The following is a 23,860-nucleotide window of genomic DNA, read 5'->3' on the forward strand; positions in this document are numbered from 1 at the left end:
AAGTGGCCAGTCGGCCTCACGTCCTAGCTTCGCTTGCTCGGCCTCCTGGCTCTTTTTTTAACATCCTCCAATCCACGAGGATGTTAAGGAATGAGCCTGGATGCCGGCCGTGGTTCGGAGATTTCCATCGGCAAGGATTGCGCCTGCGCAGTCCTTACAGGAACCATCTGGATAGAGGAACCATACCGACAAGTCACCGGCAGCATCCTGGTGGTCCTAGGTGGGTATCCGAGGGGGGGCTGCACTGATAAACAATCAGCACAGACCCCCCCTGTCAGGAGAGCAGACGATCGGCTTTCCTCTACTCGCGTTTGTCAGACGTCAGTGAGGAAAAGCCGATCAACGGCTCTTCCTGTTTACATCGTGATCAGCCGTGATTGGACAGTCGGAGGCTCTTTACCTAGATCGGTGTAGCACCACCGATCGCCGCAATGCGCGCCTCCCCAAGGGCACGCAGTGGCTGTTAACTTGCTGGACATCATATGACACCCAGTCAGGATAACTGAACCACCGCCCGGCCTTCATTCTGCTTCACCAGAGCTTCACAGGTTGCCACTGGAGTCCTCTTCCACTCCTCCATGACGACATCACAGAGCTGGTGGATGTTAGAGACCTTTCACTCCTCCACCTTCCATTTGAGGATGCCCCACAGATGCTCAATAGGGTTTAGGTCTGGAGACACGCTTGGCCAGTCCATCACCATTACCCTCAGCTTCTTTAGCAAGGCAGTGGTTGTCTTGGAGGTGTGTTTGGGGTCATTATCATGTTGGAATACCGTCCTGCGGCCCAGTCTCTGAAGGGAGGGGATCATTATCTGCTTCAGAGAGCTTTAACAAAGCCTGTCCGAAGCCTTGTTTTGAAGCAAGTGTAAACTAGCCCTTAATGTTGAAGCCGAAGCAAGTATAAATGAGCCCTTGGAGTCCTGCAGCTGAATATATAAGGCAGGGCGAGGGTGCAGTACAAGTACCATGGTGGTACTGGTTTATAATTGGAGTTTGAGTTAGATTCCTGCTCTCAGTATCCTTGAGCACGGAAATCACAGACCGCAGCAAGGAGCTCTAGTATACCGTCCCTTCAGAGCGCATGCGCCAGTGACATCACCAGCTGCATGCAGTGTAAATATCTCCTAAACCATAGAGGTTTAGGAGATATTCAATGTAACTACAGGTAAGCCTTATTATAGGCTTACCTGTAGGTACAACTTTAAACAAAGAGTTTACACCCACTTTTAAAGTGGAGGTTCACCCAAAAAATCTATTTTTAACATTAGATTGTGCCTATTTACCGGAAGCAGAATCGGGTGTTTTGTTTAAAATCAATGCAGTACTTACCGTTTTAGAGATAGATGTCCTCCGTGGCTTCCGGGTATGGGCTGTGGGACTGGGCGTTCCTATTTGATTGACAGCCTTTCCGACCGTCGCATACATCGCGTCACCAGTTTCCGAAAGCAGCCGAACGTTGGTGCGCAGGCGCCGTATAGAGCCGCACCGACGTTCGGCAACTCGTGACGCGCTGTATGCGACCGTCGGAAGGCTGTCAATCAAATAGGAACGCCCAGTCCCGCAGACCATACCCGGAAGCGGCGGAGAACATCTATCTCTAAAAAGGTAAGTACTGCATTGATTTTAAACAAAACACCCGATTCTGCTTCCCGTAATTAGGCCCAATCTAATGTTAAAAAAAAAAATTCCGGGTGAACTCACGCTTTAAATAAAGCAGTGAAAAGGTGATATTACATTTACTAAAGAAAGTTTGTGCAACTAAACTTGGAATGTGTACAGTCTATTTGCCTTTAGTAAATGCCTTTCCACTGCTTCTGTCAAACGCCCTCTGAAGAGTGGTGGATTGCGTTTCATAGGGACAATGCAAGGGTAAATGAGCCCTTTAACCGCTTGCCGACCAGCGCATGACGATATACGTCGGCACAATGGCACGGCTTCGCAAATAGGCGTACAGGTACGTCGCCTTTTAAGTTGCGGTTTAGTGAGCGTGCCCGCCCGCCGCATGCTCCGTGACCATGCCCGCGGGACCCGCGGACTTTATGTCACCGGGTGTCCCGCGATCGTGACACGGAGATCCAGAACAGGGAGGTGCCTGTGTAAACAGGCACCTCTGATCGGGAGCAGTGATCGCTGTCGTGTCATTGGTAGCCCAGTCCCCCCCCCAGTTAGAATCACTCCCTAGGACACACTTAACCCCTTGATCGCCCCCTCGTGTTAACCCCTTCCCTGCCAGTGTCATTTACACAGTAATCAGTGCATTTTTATAGCACTGATTGCTGTATAAATGACAATGGTCCCAAAATAGTGTCAAATGTGTCCGCCATAATGTTGCCGTCATTATAAAAATTGCAGATCGCCGCCATTACTAATAAAAAAAATAAAAATAAAAAAATGCTATAAATCTTTCCACTATTTTGTAGACGTTATAACTTTTGCGCAAACCAATCAATATACGCTTATTGCGTTTTTTTGTTTTTTTTTACCAAACATATGTAGAAGAATACGTATCAGCCTAAACTGAGAAAGAGAAGTTTTTTTTTATATATTTTTGGGGGATAATTAGAATAGCAAAAAGTAAAAAATATTGCATTTTTTTTTTAAATTGTTGCTCTTTTTTTGTTTATAGCGCAAAAAATAAAAACCGCAAAGGTGATCAAATACCACCAAAAGAAAGCTCTATTTGTGGGGGAAAAAAGGACATCAATTTTGTTTGGGTGCCACGTCGCACGGCCGCGCAATTGTCAGTTAACCCCTTCCATACAGGGCATTTTCACCCCCTTCCTGCCCAGACCAATTTTTAGTTTTCAGCGCTGTTGCACTTTGAATGACAATTGCGTGGTCATGCAACACTGTACCCAAACTAAATCTTGCATCCCCCCCCCCCCCACAAATAGAGCTTTCGTTTGGTGGTATTTGATCATCTCTGCGGTCTTTATTTTTTGCGCTATAAACAAAAGAATAGCGAAATTTTTTTTAAAAAAAAACACTATTTTTTACTTTTCTATTTAATAAATATCACAATTTTTTTAGAAAAAACATATTTGTTCCTCAGTTTAGGTCGATACGTATTCTTCTACATATTTTTGGTAAAAAAAAAAAAAAACGCAATAATCGTATATTGATTGGTTTGTGCAAAAGTTATAGCGTCTACAAAATAGGTGATAGATTTATGGCATTTTTATTTTATACATTTTTTTACTAGTATTTGCGTTTTTTTTATTGTGCCCGTGACATTGCTGCGAACACATCGGACACTTTTGACACGTTTTTGGGACCATTCACATTTATACAGCGATTAGTGCTATAAATATGCATTGATTACTGTGTAAATGTGACTGGCAGGGAAGGGGTTAACCACTAGGGGGTACTGAAGGGGTTAATATGTTCCCTAAGGTGTGTTCTAACTGTAGGGGGGAAGGGGACTCACAAGGGGAGGAGACCGATGTGTGTTCCTCTGTACTGGGAACACACATTGGTCTCCTCACCGCTGACAGGAGGTGGATCTGTGTGTTTACACACACAGATCCACACCCCTGACGTGATCACCGGCAATCGTGGGCGCCCGGCAGCAATCGCGGCCGCTGGGCACCCGCGCCGGGTCACGAGCGGTGCCGCGCGCCCTAGATCGCCGGGAACACGAGACGTCATATGACGTCCTCCCGGATCGATACAATGCGCCGGTAGGGAAGGGGATAAAGCGACGCAGTGCCGAATCACAAAAAGTGCTCTGGTCAGGAAGGGGGTAAATTCTTCCGGGGCTGAAGTGGTTAAGAGACACTATGGCCCAGATTCAGATAGGAGATACGACGGCGTATCTCTAAGGCCGGCCGGTCGTATCTATGCGACTGATTCATAGAATCGGTTACGCATAGATATCCCTAAGATCCGACAGGTGTAATTGACTTACACCGTCGGATCTTAGGCTGCAATTCCAGGCCGGCCGCTAGGTGGCGCTTCCGTGTCTTTTACGCGTCGAATATGCTAATGATGACGTCATTGGGAGCAATGCACGCTGGGAAAATTCGCAGACGGCGCATGCGCAGTTAAATCGGCGTGGGGATGCGCCTGATTTAAATACTACACTCCCCCTAGCCGCGGAATTAGAATTCCGCCGGGGTAGTTACAATACGCCGCCGCAAGTTTTAAGGGAAGTGCTTTCTGAATACAGCACTTGCCTCAAAAAATTGCGGCGGCGTAACGTAAATCAGATAGGTTACGCGGATCTAAAGATCCGCTAACCTATCTGAATCTAGCCCTATGGGTTCATGCTGCTCATTACAATACTGGGATTACTTAGGTGATCATTGTGAAGGCAGAATTATCTCTCGGCGTGATTGGCTGGGGAAGGGGCATTGGATATGCAAAACAGAAGCGGGCAGACCTGAAGGTTTTTGTTTTTCTAGTAATACTGGATTTCCATTTAAGAACATTAGGATTCAGGCAGAAGCTCCATTCGTGACCTTTGGTGCAAGGCCTCAGGCCTATTGTTTACCTCTGGCCCCATTGAAGTGCTGAAAACATTAACATGAAAACAAGAAATCCTTGTTTGGGTGATGGCAGTGCGGACATCTGAGGTCGCTGACCCTCCGACCCAAAACATGTCCTGGTATACCCTCAGCTTTCCCATGAGCTGCTAGACAGGTAAACATTTAGACCATCGATCTCTACCTGGCCAGTCACTGGGTTACAGATCAGGCAGGAGCTGCGTATACCTTCTCTGCTACGGGTACAGCGCCGTATTCACAGTTCTCCTCACGAGCGACATGGAGGGTCAGCGAGCTTCTGGGGAGGACTTCTGAGGGTTCTGGTAAGCTTATTGTAACTCTGTTAAGGCAGCTCTATATGTTTAAAGGCATAGTCCACCTTTGGCAGAGAATTGGGAAATGCACCCACGTTGATAAACAAAATGTTTTTTTTTAATTTTTTTTATCAAAGACTGAAAATAACCGCGATCACTGTGTCAAGGGTGTTGGTTACGCCCCAGGTTTGTACGAAGGTACAGGTCTGCTATGGTGCTAGAGGAAGTAAACAATGGACTACATGTGTGGCAACATCACAAATTCTAATGCCATGGTGGCAAATGGAACTTGTAGCTAGGGATGAGCTCCGGCGTGTTCGCACACTCCATGTGCAGAGCCTGCCAGGAAGTCGGCACGGCGCTGCGCTAATCACAGCCAGTGAGGCATTTCCCGATCTCTGCAGCCGAGCATCGGGGACAATGTCTCCCTGCCTGTGATTAGCGCAGCGCCGTGCCGACTTCCTTGCAGGCTCTGCACATGGAGTGTGCGAACACGCCGGAGCTCATCCCTACTTGTAGCCTTTTCATTTTAGAGGTCCTGTGAATGGAGCCACACACAGCCTTGCTGAATTCAAATCTCCACAGGACACCTCAAGGAGAAGCACCCTGCGATTCAGGTGGGTGAGGGGCAGATTGAAGGCGGGGATTGAGGGATGTACCCATGTTTCATGTTACACCCCATATATGAAACATGGTCAGCTAATGCCACATACACACTTTTTCCGTTTGGAAAAAGTCAGATGTGAGCTTTTGGACTGGAATTCCGACTTTTTCTGTCGGAATTTCCGCCAGGAAAAGTTTGAGCGCAAAAAAACACGCAGAATCAAGCAGAAGAGCCTATTGAACTTCATTGAACTTGTCTCGTGTGACTGTGTATATGCAAGACAAGCTTGAGCGGAATTCCGTCGGAAAAACCACCCAAGGTTTTTTACGACAGGAAAACCGATCGCGTGTACGCGGCATTAGCCTTTAAAGCCCAAACTAAATTGTAAATTTAAAGTGCATTTCCAGGGGACGGATCACACCCTATTGACAAATGTGTATTACTCTTTGTGCTTCCAATGGTAAGGTTCACCTATCCTTTTGTACTGGTGACCCTTGTCACCAAGAAAGAAAATGAGTTGAAATCCAAAAAATTTGAGTTGTCCCCACAAGATTAGAGGGGAATTTGTTCAAAGGGGATATCTATTTCGGAGACAAGTGTATAAAGCTAGCTATACACAAGTAGATTTTCGAATAAACATTTGTATGAAAATCCTTTGTACATTCGATGAATGACGAATGTTGTTTAAAAATAATTAATTTTTTTTTGCTTTTTACATTTGACGGAAGGAATGCAATTTCCTGATTGAAAACCACACTCTGTTAAAATCTTGCTTCTTCTAATTTTGTCACTGCGGTTGAAAATGAGCATCAGTTTGACCTCACCGACGATTTAAGAAATCGAGCACATTTTTTTTTAAACTACAAATTACATTTGGAATCTAATGTTAAACGCTATGGCGACTCCTGTAGTTTTGCTCATTTCTTTGTTTCGCTGTAACATTGGACCAAGACTATGGGGGTGATTCACAGAGAGTTAGGCCGGCGTATCAGTAGATACGCCGACCTAACTCGGAATCTACACCGACGCAAATTTAAGCGTATTCTGGAAACCAAATACGCTTAAATTAGGCTCAGATACGAGCGGCGTAAGTGTCTTACACCGTCGTATCCTAAAGTGTAATTTTTAGGCTGACCGCTAGGTGGCGCTTCCATTGCGGTCGGCCTAGAATATGTAAATGAGTAGATACGCCGATTCACGAACGTACGCTTGCCCGACGCAGTAAAGATACGCAGTTTACGTAACGCACTTTCAGGCCTAAAGTTATTCCATCAAATAGCTGGAATAGTAATGTTAAGTATGGCCGTCGTTCCCGCGTCAAAATTAGAAAATTTTACGTTGTTTGCGTAAGTCGACCGTGAATAGGGATTTACGTCATTTACGTCCACGTCGAAACCAATAGGACCGTGCGGCGTACTTTGCCGCAATGCACACTGGGATATGTACACAGACGCCGCATGCGCCGTTCATAAAATACGTCAATCACGTCAGGTCACCCCCTATTAACATAAAACACACCCCCTGAGCCGAATTTGAATTAGGCGCCATTACGCCCTCCCGATTTACGCTACGCCGCCGTAACTTAGCAGGCAAGTACTTTGTGAATGTACTTGCCTCGCTAACTAACAGCGGCGTAGTGTAAACACGATACACTACGCCGCCGCAACGATACGCCTGCCTACCTGAATCTAGCTATATGTAATTTATCATGATATCTATGCCAAAATTTGGGTGCAGGAAACGGATAGACCGTCAGTAACCTATTTATCATATTTCGTCATCATTTTCATCTCCTGATGCAACACCTGCACCGGTGTCTTGTCAAGCTGGTTCCTCCATCGGATATGTTCCTGCCTCGACTGTGCAGGCGCAGACGAAGCCCGCGGAAATCTCCGAACCTGATCAGCTGTTCTTCAGGTGTACACGGCGCATTTGCGGCTCGGGGCAGCATCCAGCCTCATTCCTTACCATCCCTGTGGATTTGGAGCATGTTAAAAAAAAAAAAGAGCCAGGAGACCGAGCGAGCGAAGCGAGGTCCACGTCGCCCTGGACCTGTTGCAACAACAACTGTGGGGCGGGTACACCTGAAAACAGCTGATCAGGTTCTGTGATTTCTGTTGGCTCGGATTGCGCCTGCGCAGTCAAGGGGGAATCATATTGCTAGGAAGAACCATATCGGCAGAACACCGGCAAGTGAAATGTTGCGATTTGCATCATTTTGGTAATTTCAGAGTTACTTAAACCCATTAATGGCGCTTTCACATCCTCCATTTTTCTTGTGTGTTTTTTGGTTGGGAATGTCATCTAAACAAGTACTTATAGTGAAAGTGAAATACTTTGTGCAGAAAGCTATAAACATTACAAAGTAAACAATCACAATGTATCTCATTGTAGCTGGGAAATTCCAAACCACAAGGGGCATTTAAAGACCGGACGGAAAGTTGTTGGCTTTTACGTAATCCTGTGTATTTTTGTGAACATGTGCTTCCACTGGCATCAACAGAAAAGGCGTAAAAAATTGCCATTGTCACCACCCAGCTCCTCAGTCGGTCCAGCTCTGGATTATTGTGTCTCTTTGGGGGCCACCCTATAGAGAACTGATATTTTTTTCTGATGTTTTCTCACTGAGCAAAGGTAGACCCTTCTACTCTTCCATACAAAAACACAAAAGAAGAAACAACTGGGCTGCGATACGGGAGCTTCAATCTGAGGTAAGTAATTCATAATGAGCTAGTATGCGGTGCATACCCATTAGGGTTGTCCCGATACCAGTATCGGTATCGGGACCGATACTGCGCATTTGCGGGAGTACTTGTACTCCCGCAAATGCCCCCAATGCCAGATCCGATACTAACCCCCCCGTCGCCGCCGCCGCCGCCGCATACCGCAACGCCCCCGCCTAGTTAATCAGCGTGCGGGGAACATTACAGCTTTCATTTGAATAGCTGTCTGTTCCCCGCCGTCTTGCGTATAGATTGGACGGGTGATCTGCACTGTGATATACAGATCACCCGTCCAATCCCGAGCAAGGGGGAGTGTCTATACGCGGCACGGCGGGGAACAGACAGCTATTCAAATGAAAGCTGTAATGTTCCCCGCACGCTGATTAACTAGGCGGCAGCATCTAGGTATGGGGAGATGGCTGCATATGTGGGGGAGATGGCTGCATATGTGGGGGAGATGGCTGCATATGTGGGGGACATGGCTGCATATGTGGGGGACATGGCTGCATATGTGGGGGACATGGCTGCATATGTGGGGGACATGGCTGCATATGTGGGGGGACATGGCTGCATATGTGGGGGGGACATGGCTGCATATGTGGGGGACATGGCGGGGACATGGCTGCATATGTGGGGGGACATGGCTGCATATGTGGGGGGACATGGCTGCATATGTGGGGGACATGGCTGCATCTGTGGGGGGACATGGCTGCATCTGTGGGGGGACATGGCTGCATCTGTGGGGGGACATGGCTGCATCTGTGGGGGGACATGGCTGAATATGTGGGGGGACATGGCTGCATATGTGGGGGACATGGCTGCATCTGTGGCGGACATGGCTGCATTCGTGGGGGACATGGCTGCATCTGTGGCGGACATGGCTGCATCTGTGGTGGACATCGCTGCATTCGTGGGGGACATCGCTGCATTTGTGGGGGGACATGGCTGCATTTGTGGGGGGACATGGCTGCATTTGGGGACACATTTAAAAAAAAGTATCGGTATTCGGTATCGGCGAGTACTTGAAAAAAAGTATCGGTACTTGTACTCGGTCCTAAAAAAGTGGTATCGGGACAACCCTAATACCCATCATTGGTATTAGTGGGAGGAATCATTGGTATTAGTGGGAGGAATATTGCCCCATCATTGGTATTGGTGGAAGGAATGGTGCCCCATCATTGGTATTAATGGGAGAAACGGTGCCCCATCATTAAATAGGTTGGCAGATCACCCTCAAGGCAAAAGAAAACCCCACTTGCATCATTGCAGTGCACCACAATTCTCTGTGTTCCTGTACTGTCGTGTGGTGCCATTCATTCTCCATCCAGAGCTCAGCACACACTATATATATATATATATATATATATATATATACATTTCCCAGCACAGTGCCCTATGTGTGAAAAGACCCTTCATTTATAGATCTATAGTCCTGGTCACTGAGCTGTCATCCGTTGGTTATGTCACCACTTTGAGTTTTGGTCCTGGAACAATACTGATCAGTCATAAGGAGGAACAGACAAAACAAAATGTATTTGCATAAGAAAATAATTGCTATTTTTAGTCCGGATTTAACACCTTTGAGTCGCTGTGACCTGAATATTGCACTGCTGAGCTTGTAAACATTAAAAATGAATGGACTGCCTTATGATTTTGAATGTTTAACACGGCTGTACGTTGTCATGGCTCACATTTGTGTGTTAGGGCTTTTTCACCTTTGTGGCCACGGGGCAGTAAAATCAGGTGGCTGAGCTGCCCTGGCATTCTAACATTACAGCCTGACCGGTCTGTACACATTAGGGCTGCAACTAACGATTATTTTCATAATCGATTAGTTGACCGATTATTGTATCGATTAATCGATTAATTGGATAATAGCCTTAAAAAAATAAAAAATTGCATTTAAAAAAAAATTTGGGCAGATTACAAAACACAAATTGCCGCAAAAACACATTGCATGCTTTTCTGCAGCTTCTCCATTGAAGTATATTGAACCAAAAAAAACAAAGTCCTTGCCCTTTCCAAATACGCAGCACCTGAAAAAAAATCCTGGATGTGAACGTGTCCCATAGGAAAACATGTAAATGAACTGTAGTGTGTTTCTGCAAAAAGCACCAAAAAACACAGAGGTGTGACCCAGGCCTGAGATGTTTAATAACATAATGGGGTTAAAAAACAAAAATACTGCATTTATCGGGGTATAGCGCGCTCCCGCGTATAGCACGCACCCCTAAAGTTGCCCCGAATTCCTGTGGAAAAAAGTTTATTTGTACTTACAGTTTTGGTGTCTTGCGCGGCGTCCATCGTCGGGTCCGGCGTCCGTCTGCGGCTTCGGGTGTCCTCTTCGTCGGGTCCGGCGTCCTTCTGCGGTGTCCTCGCATCCTCCCCGCTCGTTTCCCGCGCCGAGTTTGAATACTGCGCCGACATATACCGAGCGCAGTACACTCGTGTATCGTCGGGCAGGCTCGGCTACTCTCGCGCTGACGTCCTGTACGTCCAGGTCCCCCTGCAACATTCTCCATGTCCTCCTCCAGGTCCCGATCCGTTTTGTCCTCTGGGTCCCCCTGCGTCCCCCCCCCCCCCCGGCTCTCCGGATCCCGATCCGTTTTGTCCTCTGGGTCCCCCTGCATCCTCCCCGGCATTCCGGATCCCGATCTGTTTTGTCCTCTGGGTCGCCCTCTGTGTCCTCCTCCGTTTTCCCCTGCGTATTCTCTGACTTTCTATGTTCTCCCTTGGGTCCCCTATGTCCCGTATGTTTCAGGATGGAGAGCGGAGGAAGGAGCCGGTAAATCTGTCATTTACCTACTCCTTCCTCTTCAGAATGGACAGAGTCAGTGACTCTGTCCTTTCATAACTAAGAATTGTAAACTATGTTTTTGCTTCAGTTTATGAATGGAGAAGAGCCTCTGTCTCCAGTCCATTCATCTTCAGTGCAGCTGAGGCTGCAGTGAATGGGACTGGGGAATCTATGTCCTTAATCCCTTTCCCTGTCTCAAAGGGGAGATATCAGGGGCCTTTTTAGACCCCTGATATCTCCACAAGGCCCCCTAATAGGGCTGATGAAAAAATTGTAATAAATATTTAAAAGTTACATTGTAAACCCCCCCCCCCCCCCCCACACACACACACAAAAAAAAAGCATTTTAAAAGAAATGTAAAAAAAAAAAAAAAATTGACACAGTCCACGCTTCATCAGTGCGTCATATTAGTGCCACTGTCACATGACAATTAAAATCGTTACTCGCACTCGGTCTCAAAGGTCTGGAATACGGTCTTGGGTTCAGCCAATCTAATGTCTACAGCCAGCTCAATAGATTTTATTCACGTATTTGTCCAAAGACACATCAGCCATGCATTGAAATAAGACCGCGCTCATCAGACTGGTGAGCGATCTTTCATATGACGGATTGTTCCATACACAGTAACCATCTTTTTGTGCCGGAAAAAACCTTACGTCTGCTAAATACAGATGTGATGTAACCAGTTGATCTTAAATACACGCATACTCGTGATACAAGTGATCAGATACACTACGCCGCCGTAACTTTGAGCGGCAGGTCCCGTATTTTGAAAATTTGTCCGCTCTAAGTTACGGCGGCGTAGTGTATCTGATACGGCGTAATTCAAACTAGGCTAGTGTGGGCGTGTTTTATGTTAATGTATCGTGACCTGACGTGATTGACATTTTTAACGAACGGCGCATGCGCGCGCATGCTCAGGATCACGTTGATTTTTCAAATTAAATTGCGCCCGCTCAATGCCTAGTCGACGTGAACGTAACTTATGTCCAGCCCCATTCACGGACGACTTACGCAAACAACGTAAAACGTCAAAAATTCTACGCTGTTCCGACGTCCATACCTAACATTAGTACGCCTCATAGAGCAGGGGTAACTATACGCCGAAAAAAAGCCTTGCGCAAACGACGTAAAAAAATGCGCCGGTCGCACGTATGTTTGAGAATCGGCGTATCAAGCTCATTACCATATTCAACGCGTAAATCGACGGAAGCGACACCTAGCGGCCAGCGTAAATATGCAACTTAGATACGACGGCGTAAGAGACTTACGCCGGTCGGATCTAATACAAATCTATGCGTAACTGATTCTAAGAATCAGGCGCATAGATACGACGCCTCAAACTCAGAGTTACGACGGCGTATCTGGAGATACGCCGGCGTAACTCGTATGAGAATCTGGGCCACAGACTGTACAATCCAGATTTTACTAATAACGCTATAGGCTATAGATTTAATGATAACTAATGGACCTGTCTGAGTGATGATGGATGGATGCTTTAGGTAGGCCTTAGGTTTTTCCAACAACTACGTAAAAAAAAGGGTTGATGTCCATGGGCATTGGGCGGGTGTCGATGTTATCAGTTTGAGATATTCCCGAGATCATTGAGAACTCACTGGGTGGTGCAGATGACTCTCCTGAACTGCATTTCACCTGTTTCATGCAGGTTTTGCTTTCTACAGACTTGTATGGATTGCAAAACCCGTCTGACTTGAACCAAAGCTCACTGACAAAGGCCCTGAAGCTGACCACATGTTACAGTCTGATTGTACAACCTCTGTTCTGCTCTACTTCAAGCGTCTATTTAAAGGAGAAGTATGGGAATCCTGTTTTTTTTGCAGATTCATACTTACCTAGGTGGATGCAGCATCTGTCTCCCGGCGCCTCTCTACTGAGAACCGAGCGATCTAACACCGCCTATGGCTCAGTTCTCTCAGCTCCCCGAGCAGAGCGATGCTGACTGTCAATCAGCAGCTCTCCTGCTCTGCTCCTCCACGCTCACTGGAGTGCTGAGCTGTGGAGGGGTGGGGAGAGGCCGTCTCAGCGGCTCACTGAGAGGCCGAGACTGCCATCAGCCCAGGCACCTGGCAGATCCAGACTTCCGATATCGGTATGACGTGGTGCCTGGACTGATCTTGGCGACGTCAGCAGAGAGCTCACTTTACATTGCTCTCTGCTGGAAACGGGTCACAGGAGTGCAAAACGAATTGCACGTTTGTGACCCAGAGGAGAAGCCCAGCCTAACCAGCTCAGGCTGGACCTCTCTTTTAAAGAATTAATTCTGCGGATGTGCGCTTAAAAAAAATATTAAAAGTCAGCAGCTACAAATACTGCAGCTGCTGACTTTTAATATTAGGACACTTACCTGTCCTGGAGTCCAGCGCCGTCCGCAGCGGGGGACGAGCAATCTTTTGTCACTCTGCTGCCCCCCCGCCATCCTTGGTGAGGGAACCAGGAAGTGAAGCACTCCGGCTTCACTGCCCGGTTCCCTACGGCGCATGCGCAAGTCGCACTACGCCTGCAGATTGGCTCCCGCTGTGTACTGGGAGCCGAGTGCTCCCAGAACACAACGGAGGGGGGGGGGGGGTGATGACGTCATGCCTGCAGTTTACCTGAAACTGTGTGGCCGGAAGTGGGTGCTAATACCTGTCTTTTGACAGGTATCTGCACCCCCCTCCCCCCTGAAAGGTGTCAAATGTGACACCGGAGGGGGGGGAGGGTTCCGATCAGCGGGAGTTCCACTTTAGGGTGGAGCTCCACTTTAATAATCACACGATGAGGCATGTTGCCAGTTCAAGAAATATATTTTTTTCTTCAAATGATCCCTGTTAGGCCTCCTTCACTGGCGTACTTAATCGTGCATCCGTGAACAGGGCCGTGTTTGCCTGCACCGCATGTACAGGTGTTCCTTGCCTCTGCATGCAGGCAGTCCCATTCATGTCTACTGGGGCTGAACCGCTGCTACCAGTTTGACAGAGAAAAGACGCTTGAGAGGGCATATGATTTCAATGTGCAAATACCGTACTGGTAACCCCACAATAGGGATAAAACTTTTCCGCGTAAGGGAATTTATGGACTTGTGTCTTTGTTTTCAACCTCACCTACTATGTAACTATGACATCCATACGGATACATTTTGCCGAGCTTAGATAGGGTGGTATCAAAAAGTTTTGAGACTAGTTTTGTAACACGCCAACGGATGGCATCACGTACAGTCACAGGGCGCACCAACCGTCATATGTCAGTGTGCCAAAGGACCTTGTCCTGTGTATATCGGGAGCTGTGCAACTGGTGCTATTGTTACCACGTTTGTGAATTTCATCATAGGGCCATATTCTCAGAAGAGTTACGACGGAGTATCTCAGGAAACTCCGTCGTATCTCTCTTTTTTGACCCGCGTATATACGCTTAAGATCCGACATGTGTAAGTCACTTACACTGTCGGATCTTAAATGTAATTCGCCGCTAGGTGGCGTTTACGTTCATGTCTCATTTGTTTATGCAAATGAGCCTGATACGCCGATTCCCGAACGAAATCGCATTGCGTAACCATCGCTTACGTCGTTTGCGTAAGCGTAAGGTTACCCCTGCTATATGAGGGGTAACCTTACGCCAGTCCCACGTATGCCATGTTAAGTATGGCGTCGGGTCCGCGTCGTCTTTTCCCGTCGGGTACGTCGTTTTCCTAAGTCGTTTTTGAATACGTCTTTACGTCAATGACGCACACGTCGGCGTCATTGATGTTTTCCGCCGAGAACTGGAGCATGCGCACTGGGCTATTTTTAGCCCGGCGCATACGCAGTTCGATCGGGGGCGCGCTTAATTTAAATATAAGCCGCCCCCTTTGAAATACGCGGGGATACGCCGGGCCTTTTACACTACGCCTCCGCAAACTACGGAGCAAGTGCTTGAGGAATACGGCACTTGCTCCAGTAAGTTGCGGCGGCGTAGTGTAAATAGCTTACGCGATGCCGCCGCAGAATATTGGAGAATCTGGCCCATAGACAGCAAGTTAGAACAAAGAGCAAACGTGAAATTCTGCATAAAACTGGGCAGATCTGCCACAGACACATTTGAGATGATTCGGCAAGTTTAGGGCGGTGTTGCAATGTGTTGAAGATTTAGCTCAAAGGTCTCTGTTTTGACACCATTGCGGAGATCCAGGGCGCATAGCAGAAAGTGTTTGACACGCTTCCAGGACTTCCAGGACGCTGGGAACGTTGTATTGCTGTGCAAGGGGACCATTTTGAAGGTGATCGTGTGTAAACATGGATCAATTAAGTACTTTTTGATACCACCTCGTAGTGTGAGTACTGGGGCACACAACCACCTGTACCCACACAGATGTCAAACGCCCATGTGTCTAACATGGATGGGACTGCCTGTACATGGTTGTGAGGAACAAATGTTGAAATTGCCACCTTGCATCTCTGCTTCAGTGATAAAATTATTGGCCCGGATTCAAGAAGCAATTGCGCCTGTGTAACCATAGGTTACACAGCGCAATTGCTTACTTGCCCCGGCGTTACGAATGCTCCTGATTCAGGAACATCGTAACGCCGACTGCAGCCTAAAATCTGCGTGGCATAAGGCTCTTATGCCACGCATATCTTAGGCTGCATTCTTGCGATGACCGCTAGGGGGCGCTCCCATTGTGCTCAGTGTATAGTATGCAAATTGCATACTAACACCGATTCACAATGTTGCGCGAGCCCTGCGTACGCAATTTACGTTGTTTCCGTACGGCGTGTTTAGCGTAAGGCTGCCCCTTCTAATAGCAGGGGCAACCAATGCTAAAGTATACCCGTCGTTCCCGCGTTGCGACGTTCGAATTTTACGTAATTTGCGTAAGTGATTCGTGAATGGCGCTGGACGCCATTCACGTTCACTTTGAAGCAAATGACGTCCTTGCGACGTCATTTGCCGCAATGCACGTCGGGAAAGTTTCCCGATGGAGCATGCGCTCTACGCTCGGCACGGGAGCGCGCCTAATTTAAATGATTCCCGCCCCCTACGGGATCATTTACATTAGGCGCCCTTACGCAGGGCAAGTTTACACAGCGCACACGCAATTTACGGAGCTACTGCTCCGTGAATCGCGGGTAGCGCAGGAAATTTGCGGGGGCGCAGGGCAAAAACGCTGCCCTGCGCCTCCGTAACTAAGGGGCAAATCTACCTGAATCCGGGCCATTGTTTCTCTTTGCAATCAAACACCGTTGACGCTCAAATTTAAAAGAGAAGCTCGGGACTGGAAAAAAAAAAAATATATATATATACCTATGGTGGATGTTGCATCTTTTACCCCACTGCCTTTGAGACCGAGAACTGATCAATCAAAGAGTGTTGATCACTTGGCTCTTGGTCTTCAGTGAGCAGAGAGCCGGTCAGTCACCCGCTCTCTGCTCTGCCCCTCCAGCGCTCACTGGAGTGCTGGGCTGCAGAGGGGGGTGGATCCTGCCAGTTAAAGCGGTAGTAAACTCTCCAAAAGATAAACCATTTAAACCAGGGGGTCTCCAAACTGCGGCCCGAGGGCCAGATGTGGCCCTTTGCTAGCCTTTATCCGGCCCTTGGGGCACTATTCCTCCAACTGACAACGAGGGGGCACTATTTCTTCTACTGATACCAATGATGGGATACTACTCTTCTTACTAATATGGGCACTACACCTACTGACCACCAACCCTGAGGCTATATTTATTCTCATTGATGCTGGGCCCGGGACATTTTCTTCCCCCCGTTGTCCACAATTTGGCCCTTCCAAAGTCTGAAGGACAATAAACTGGCCCTTTGTTTGAAAAGTTTGGAGACCCCTGATTTAAACAATATTGGAATCAAAATATTTATTTACAATAAAAATGGGCACTAAGAGTATGCCCAAAAATCGTTCTTACTGTCAAACATCCTTCTATTCGACACACTGCTGCTCTATATTAGCCGGCGCCATATTGGCCTTCCCAGAAGAGTTGAAGCTGTTATAACTGCAAGGGGTGGGCCGACTCGATATTGAACCCCATGGACTAAAGCCTGGTACACACGATCGGATTTTCAGCGGACAGAACTGACTTTTGACCATAGGGTGTTGGCCATGAACTTGTCTTGCATACAAACGGCAAAGAATTGTTGGCCAACAAACACGAAACTGTACTGCAAACTGCAAATTCTGCTAATGTTGTGTTATGGTTAGCATTGCTTCTGAGCATGCATGTTTGTACTTTGGAGTTTTGTCCGATGGACTTCTGTACACAAGATCGGATAATCCGCCAACACGCATTTGTTGAAAATTTTAAAGCATGCTATCCAACATTTGTTGGCGGAAAATCCGACAACAAATGTCCGATGGCGCGTACAAGCGGTCGGATATTCCGACGACAGCCTGTCACCGCACAATTCCTGTCGGGAAATCCGATCGTGTGTACGAGGCCAGGGGCGGACTGACAACTCATGGGGCCCCCGGACAATAGGAGATTATGGGGCCCCCGGGCAATACGAGATTATGGGGCCCCCAGCAATAGGAGATTATGGGGCCCCCAGGCAATAGGAGATTATGGGGCCCCCGGGCAATAGGAGATTAGGGTGCCCCCGGGCAATAGGAAATTATGGGGCCCCCGGTAATAGATTATGGGGCCCCCAGGCAATAGGAGATTATGGGACCCCCCAGCAATAGGAGATTATGGGGCCCCCAGGCAATAGGAGATTATGGGGCCCCCGGGCAATAGGAGATTATGGGGCCCCCGGGCAATAGGAGATTATGGGGCCCCCGGCAATAGGAGATTATGGGGCCACCAGGCAAAAGGAGATTATGGGGCCCCCAGGCAATAGGAGATTATGGTGCCCCCAGGCAATAGATTATGGGGCCACACAGTATACACACACAGACACACAATATACACACCCAGGGCCAGATTCTCGTATACTTGCGTAAAACAGCGGCGGCGTAACGTATCTCATTTACGTTACGCGGCCGCAAGTTTTAAGGGCAGTGCTTAATTCACAAAGCACTTGCCTGTAAAGTTGCGGCGGCGTAGCGTAAATTCTCCGGCGCAAGCCCGCCTAATTCAAATGATCCAGGTAGGGGGCGTGGATCATTTAAATTAGGCGCATTCCCACACAGATCGTACTGCGCATGCGCCATCCCTAAAATTTCCCGACGTGCATTGCGCTAAATGACGTCGCAAGATTTCGACGTTAACGTAAATGGAGTCCAGCACCATTCACAGACGACTTACGCAAACGACGTACTTTTTTAAATTTCGACGCGGGAACGACGGCCATACTTAACATTTGGCTGCGCCTCATAGACCCAGGGGCAACTTTACGCGTCGCAAAGGCTACGGAAACGTCGTAAATTCTCTGCGTCGAGCGCGCGTACCTTCGGGAATCTCGCGTTAATAGCTAATTTGCATAGACGGCGGGGAAAACTACGAGGCGACACCTAGCGGCAGAAAAAAAAACAGATTTTTACATACAGTTCCTAGTTTTACGAAGGCTGGCAACCCTGATGGGGGCCCCTAGTGGCATGGGGCCCTCTGGCAGTGCCCGAATGGTCAGTCCGCCCCTGTACGAGGCTTTAAGACTGGGATGCCATTAAAGTTGATGTGCGTGTAAAGGCAGGCGTCCCAATACTTTTGGTAATGTATGTTGAGACGTGTAGGTGCACTAATCTGACAATGGAGGGTCCCGGCATTAGCGGGATTTATATGATCGGTAGGACAAGCTGTCACCTGCCGGGAATGAACTGTCATCCCTTTATAGCTGGGTGGGGTATGAAGCCGGTGACACATCAGTCATCAGATTATACTGAGCGCTTTGCTGCGGCATGACACGGCTACAACATTGCTCTCCCGGTGACACAACTCCACGAGACTTCCTGTGACTGGCAACTACAAAAAGCACCCACTTTTTTTTCTATTTATTTTTATATAACCATGTGACTCCGAGTCTCCTCCCCTCCCGGCCGCTGACTCATAAAGGACTGGCCCAGGTCCTTTGTAAACAGATCTGGCAGCTGCAGCAGCTTCTACATCTCTCCGCTCTCCACAATGCAGTTCTTTCCTCCCATACACATCCAACTGCACAAGTACAATGGCAGCCGTGCTGGGTAAGTTTCATCCCCCCCCCTCCTTACAGACAATTGGAACATTCTTCCATGGAAGCCTGGAATCTTGGAGCCCCGTCAACTATTTTTGAAGGGGAGACGGGGAATTTCCAGAGCCATGCCTTTTTTTAATTGTTTCTTTTTTTTGTTGGCTTTGAAAGTGAAAGTGTTTTATATTTAGTTTGTTTGGCTGTTTGTTGCAGCGTTGGCGTCCAAAAAGCGACATCTGATGCGTGTTTTTATCCTGCTGTTTAGCAAAGAATAAGGGTTAAAATTGTATGTATGATCGCTATAGAATTCCTAATGGCTACATTATAAAGCGCTGAGCAAACTGTTGACTCTATGTAAATCCTGTATAATAATACAGTAAAACCTTGGTTTGAGAGCGTTTTGCAAGACCAGCAAAATTTTTTAATAAAGTTTGACTTGATATACAAGCGATGTCTTGATATAAGAGTAGCGTCATGTCACAACTTTGTATAAAAGATACGAAAGGCTCCTCTAAGTGTAGAAAAATTGTGACATTTAATCACTTAAGCCCCGGACCTTTAGGCAGCTAAATGCCCAGGCCAGGTTTTGCGGTTCGGCACTGCGTCGCTTTAACTGACAATTGCGCGGTCGTGCGACGTGGCTCCCAAACAAAATTGACGTCCTTTTTTCCCCACAAATAGAGCTTTATTTTGGTGGTATTTGATCACGTCTGCGGTTTTTATTTTTTGCGCTATAAACAAAAAAAAAGAGCGACAATTTAAAAAAAATATATATTTTTTTTACTTGTTGCTATAATAAATATCCCAATTTTTTTAAAAAAAAAACTATTTTTTTCTCAGTTAAGGCCGATATGTATTTTTCGACGTATTTTTGTAAAAAAAAAAAAAAAAAAACGCAATAAGCGACTGGTTTGCGCAAAAGTTATAGCGCCTGCGAAATGGGGAACAGAATTTATGATTTTTTTTTATTATTTCTTTTTTTTACTAGTAATGGCGGCGATCTGCGATTTTTTTATTGGGACTGCGATATTGCGGCGGGCGTATCGGACACTTTTAACACAAATTTGGGACCATTCACATTTATACAGCGATCAGTGCTATAAAAATGCCCTAATTACTGTATAAATGTGACTGGCAGGGAAGGGGTTAACACTAGGGGGTGAGGAAGGGGTTAAATGTGTATCCTAGGTGTGTTCTAACTGTGTGGGGGGAGGGGAGTGACTGGGGGAGGCGACCGATGCTGTGTCCCTATGTACAAGGGACACAGATTGGTCTCCTCTCCTCTGACAGCACGTGGAGCTCTGTGTTTACACACAGAGCTCCACGTCCCTGCTGTCTTACCGACGATCGCGTGTACCTGGCGGACATCGCGGCCAACAGGTACACGCATCGGCTCTTCAGCGATGCGCCGTGACAGTGTTTACCCGCTGCACGCCCCCCAGAGGCGCGCGGGTAATGCAATTTAATGACGTCCAAAGACGTCCACCCAGCACTTTAGAGCCGCGCTGTTGACGTCTTTTGTCAATAGCGCGGGTCTCAAGTGGTTAATAAAGTTTGACTTGATATACAAGCGATGTCTTGATATAAGAGTAGCGTCATGTCACAACTTTGTATAAAAGATACGAAAGGCTCCTCCTAAGTGTAGCAAAATTGTGACATTTAATGAAGGTACAACATTTAGCAACGTATTGCTACACTTAGAGGCGCCTCTCTTTTTATACTCTGTAGCTCCTGCTTGATTTTTCTTCTAATCCCCTTGTGGAGGCTTCCATTTGTGGATGGACATTTGTTGGTTGCACAACCTATCATTACTATAATCTGTGGGCCAGATTCAGATAGGTTAGCGGATCTTAAGATCCGCTAACCTATGTGATTTAAGATCCGCCGCCGCAAGTTTTTGAGGCAAGTGGGTAATTCACAAAACACTTACCTCAAAACTTGCGGCAGCGTATCGTAAATCCCCCGGCGGAATTCAAATTCCGCAGCTAGGGGGAGTGTACTATTCAAATCAGGCGCGTCCCCTTGCCGATCGAAAAGCACATGCGCCGTCCGGAAATTTTCCCAGCGTGCATTGCTCCAAATGACGTCGCAAGGACGTCATTGGTTTCGACGTTTACGTAAATTACGTCCATCCGTATTCGCAATCGACTTACGCAAACGACGTAAAAAATTCAAATTTTGTTGCGGGAACGACAGCCATACTTAACATTGGCTGCGCCTCATAGAAGCAGGGGTAACTATACGCCGGGAAAACCCTTACGTAAACGATGTAAAGTGACTGCGTTGGGCCCGCGTACGTTCGTGAATTGGCGTATCTCGCTGATTTACATATACTCGGCGTAAATCAGCGAGAACGCCCTCCAGCGGCCATTTTAAAATTGCAGTTAGGATCTGACGGTGTAACACAGTTACACCTGTCGGATCTTAGGCATATCTATGCGTAACTGATTCTATGAACCACTCGCATAGATACGACCGACGCAACTCTGATACGACGGTGTATCAGGAGATATAAAAAACGATGTGTTATTAAGAAATATTAATAAAACATTAACAGCGCTAAAAAAAGCCTATCAAATGGCTTATGAGTCCAATACTCATATACTGCAATGGTTAGTTGAGGAAAAAGTTTATAAAGTTATGTATGCATAAAGGTATTATGTAACATGTGTCCACACTCTTTGTGAATCAATTAATGATAGTCCTTGCACTTCCTCTAATATGCTGTTCTTTGTGTGGAGTGATTTCACAGTATAGCTGTTTGTTCATTCAAATGCTGATTGGAGCTGTCTGTGATTTCCCCCTAAGGTATTGTACTCACCAAAAAGTAGTACTTTAAAAGCATTGGATACATCCACTGGTGGTAATCACTCATCGGTTCTCCTCCTCTGGTGTATAGTGATGATCCGTGCGCTCTTCAATCAGTGTAGCTTGGCAATCATGCAGGGAAGCAAGAGAGACTTTGCATAGTGTAAAATCCTTTTTATTTATAATCATAAAACCCCTGCTACCCGCTCATGCTTACACAAGATTAAAGATAAAAAGCGCTTGTCATAAAGGCTGCTGCCTCTGCTCACTCAGGAATATGGCTCCAAATTACTCAGGCTCAAATTTCCCCTCGTAAGTCCCGGGTAGAAGCTGGGCTGCCTTGCAAGCTGAATCGTCGTGTAGTCACGCCCTGACGCGTTTCGTGATAGGTCCACGTCTTCAGAGGGCGTGGCTACACGTCTTAGACTGTTTAATTTATAGTGGGAGCTCTGATCTTGGTACCTCCCCTCCGTGGACCCTATTGGTCAGCCTTTGACAGGGCTGTAGAGTAACTCCCCATCAGCTGTGCACCGTTACTGCGGGTTCATTGTCAGTGACGTCTACCGCTCACCTCTGATTGGTGCGCGGCGGTCACGTGGTCCGAGGGATCGGGATACAGAGTTCCCACCCCTCTGCTATACTGATTGGTCACACGTCAATAGCCTTGGAGGAGACACTCCCACCTTGCTGACCGTGCGTTCCAACCACTGTAACCAGCCCTCGTTTTAGCCATCGCTTGTATAAGCTGATGTGTGTAAACGGCTGATGAGTACTCGCACTCTGGTCATTCCTATGCGATTTATGGAGGCATGTGTCCTTCCTTATTAACCCCTCTGGTTCACTTAATGCTCTCGCATTTTCGTTAATCCTAGTGGGGAAAAAGAAAGGAAGGGGATCATTTAAAAAATTATTTATAATTCATATTTGTTTGAACTAATTATTTGAAAGGATTTTTTTAAAAAAGCTTTCTTTTAAAACTCATATTATTGTGATAAATAAAGTTTTGTAACAATTTATCAGGAGATACATCGTCATATCTCTATGTGAATCTGGCCCTTTATATGGACTATAAACTAAAGGACTTATGAATAAATGGTTGTGGAACGAATCATTTGAGTTTTCATTATTTCTTATGGGGAGATTCACTTTGATATACAAGTGCTTTGGATTACAAGCATGTTTCCAGAACGAATTATGGTCATAATCCAAAGTTGTAATAATAATGTGGGTGATTGTCATCACTTTGGGCTACTTTGGCCATGCGTGCATCAGATCAGATGCTGCTGTAATTGCAAAGATGATCGTTACAAAATACCTGCTTGAAACTTGTGGGGCGATTGAACCTAATGTGGGCGATTTCGATCACTATGTACGATTCTTATACCATGTATGCAGCGATCGCATAGCTATAATTGTAAAGATGATTGCTAAGAATCCCTACATGAAACTTTCAACAATTTGTGAGCAATTTCCATCACTATGGGCGACCCTTTAACCATGTGGGCATCAGATCAGATGCTGTTATATTTGCAAAGACGATCGGTTCTGAAATACCTACTTGAAACTTGTGGGCAATTAAACTTAATTTGGGCGATTTCGATCACTTGGGTGATTCTTATACCATGTATGCAGAGATTGCATACCTATAATTGTAAAGATGATTGCTAAGAATCCCTACATGAAACTTTCAATGTGGGCGGTTTCCATCACTATGGGCGACCCTCTGACCATGTGGGCATCAGATCAGATGCTGTTATAATTGCAAAAATTAAATATACCTACATAACGCTTTCAATGTGGATGATTTTGAGAACTTTGTACGATTCTATTGCCATGTATGCAGAGATCAGATGGCCGCAGGGCCGCTGATAGGGGTGGACCACCAGTCCTCCTGTAGGGGGCCTGGGCAAATGGGGGCGCCCAGGCAGCAGAGGGAATCGCTGTGGTTGGATGGAGGGGCAATTACAGAATTACTTCCCCCTGCACCAATCCGCCTTCCTGTTCTGCCTGCTTCTGACCCCCTGTCACTGTGCTGCTCCCCC

At 46.9% G+C, this 23,860-nt stretch overlaps 1 protein-coding gene across 2 annotated transcripts in view; it reads left to right on the top strand.

Annotated features, from left to right (window-relative positions):
- The window catches only part of RNF24 (ring finger protein 24), a 211,443-nt gene that overhangs the window by 155,777 nt on the left and 31,806 nt on the right, over positions 1 to 23,860 (top strand). Inside the window, exon 1 of one of the 2 annotated variants that reach the window (XM_040335484.1) lies at positions 18,572 to 19,023. The exons of the other annotated variant lie outside the window; for it this stretch is intronic. Coding sequence (XP_040191418.1) covers positions 18,965 to 19,023 — 59 coding nt within the window. The 5' untranslated portion in view covers positions 18,572 to 18,964. Of the gene's footprint in view, positions 1 to 18,571; positions 19,024 to 23,860 lie in introns of those variants that run through there. 2 annotated transcript variants of the gene reach the window in all.

This window comes from Rana temporaria, chromosome 1 (genome assembly GCF_905171775.1).
Source record: "Rana temporaria chromosome 1, aRanTem1.1, whole genome shotgun sequence".
Lineage (NCBI taxonomy): Eukaryota > Metazoa > Chordata > Amphibia > Anura > Ranidae > Rana > Rana temporaria.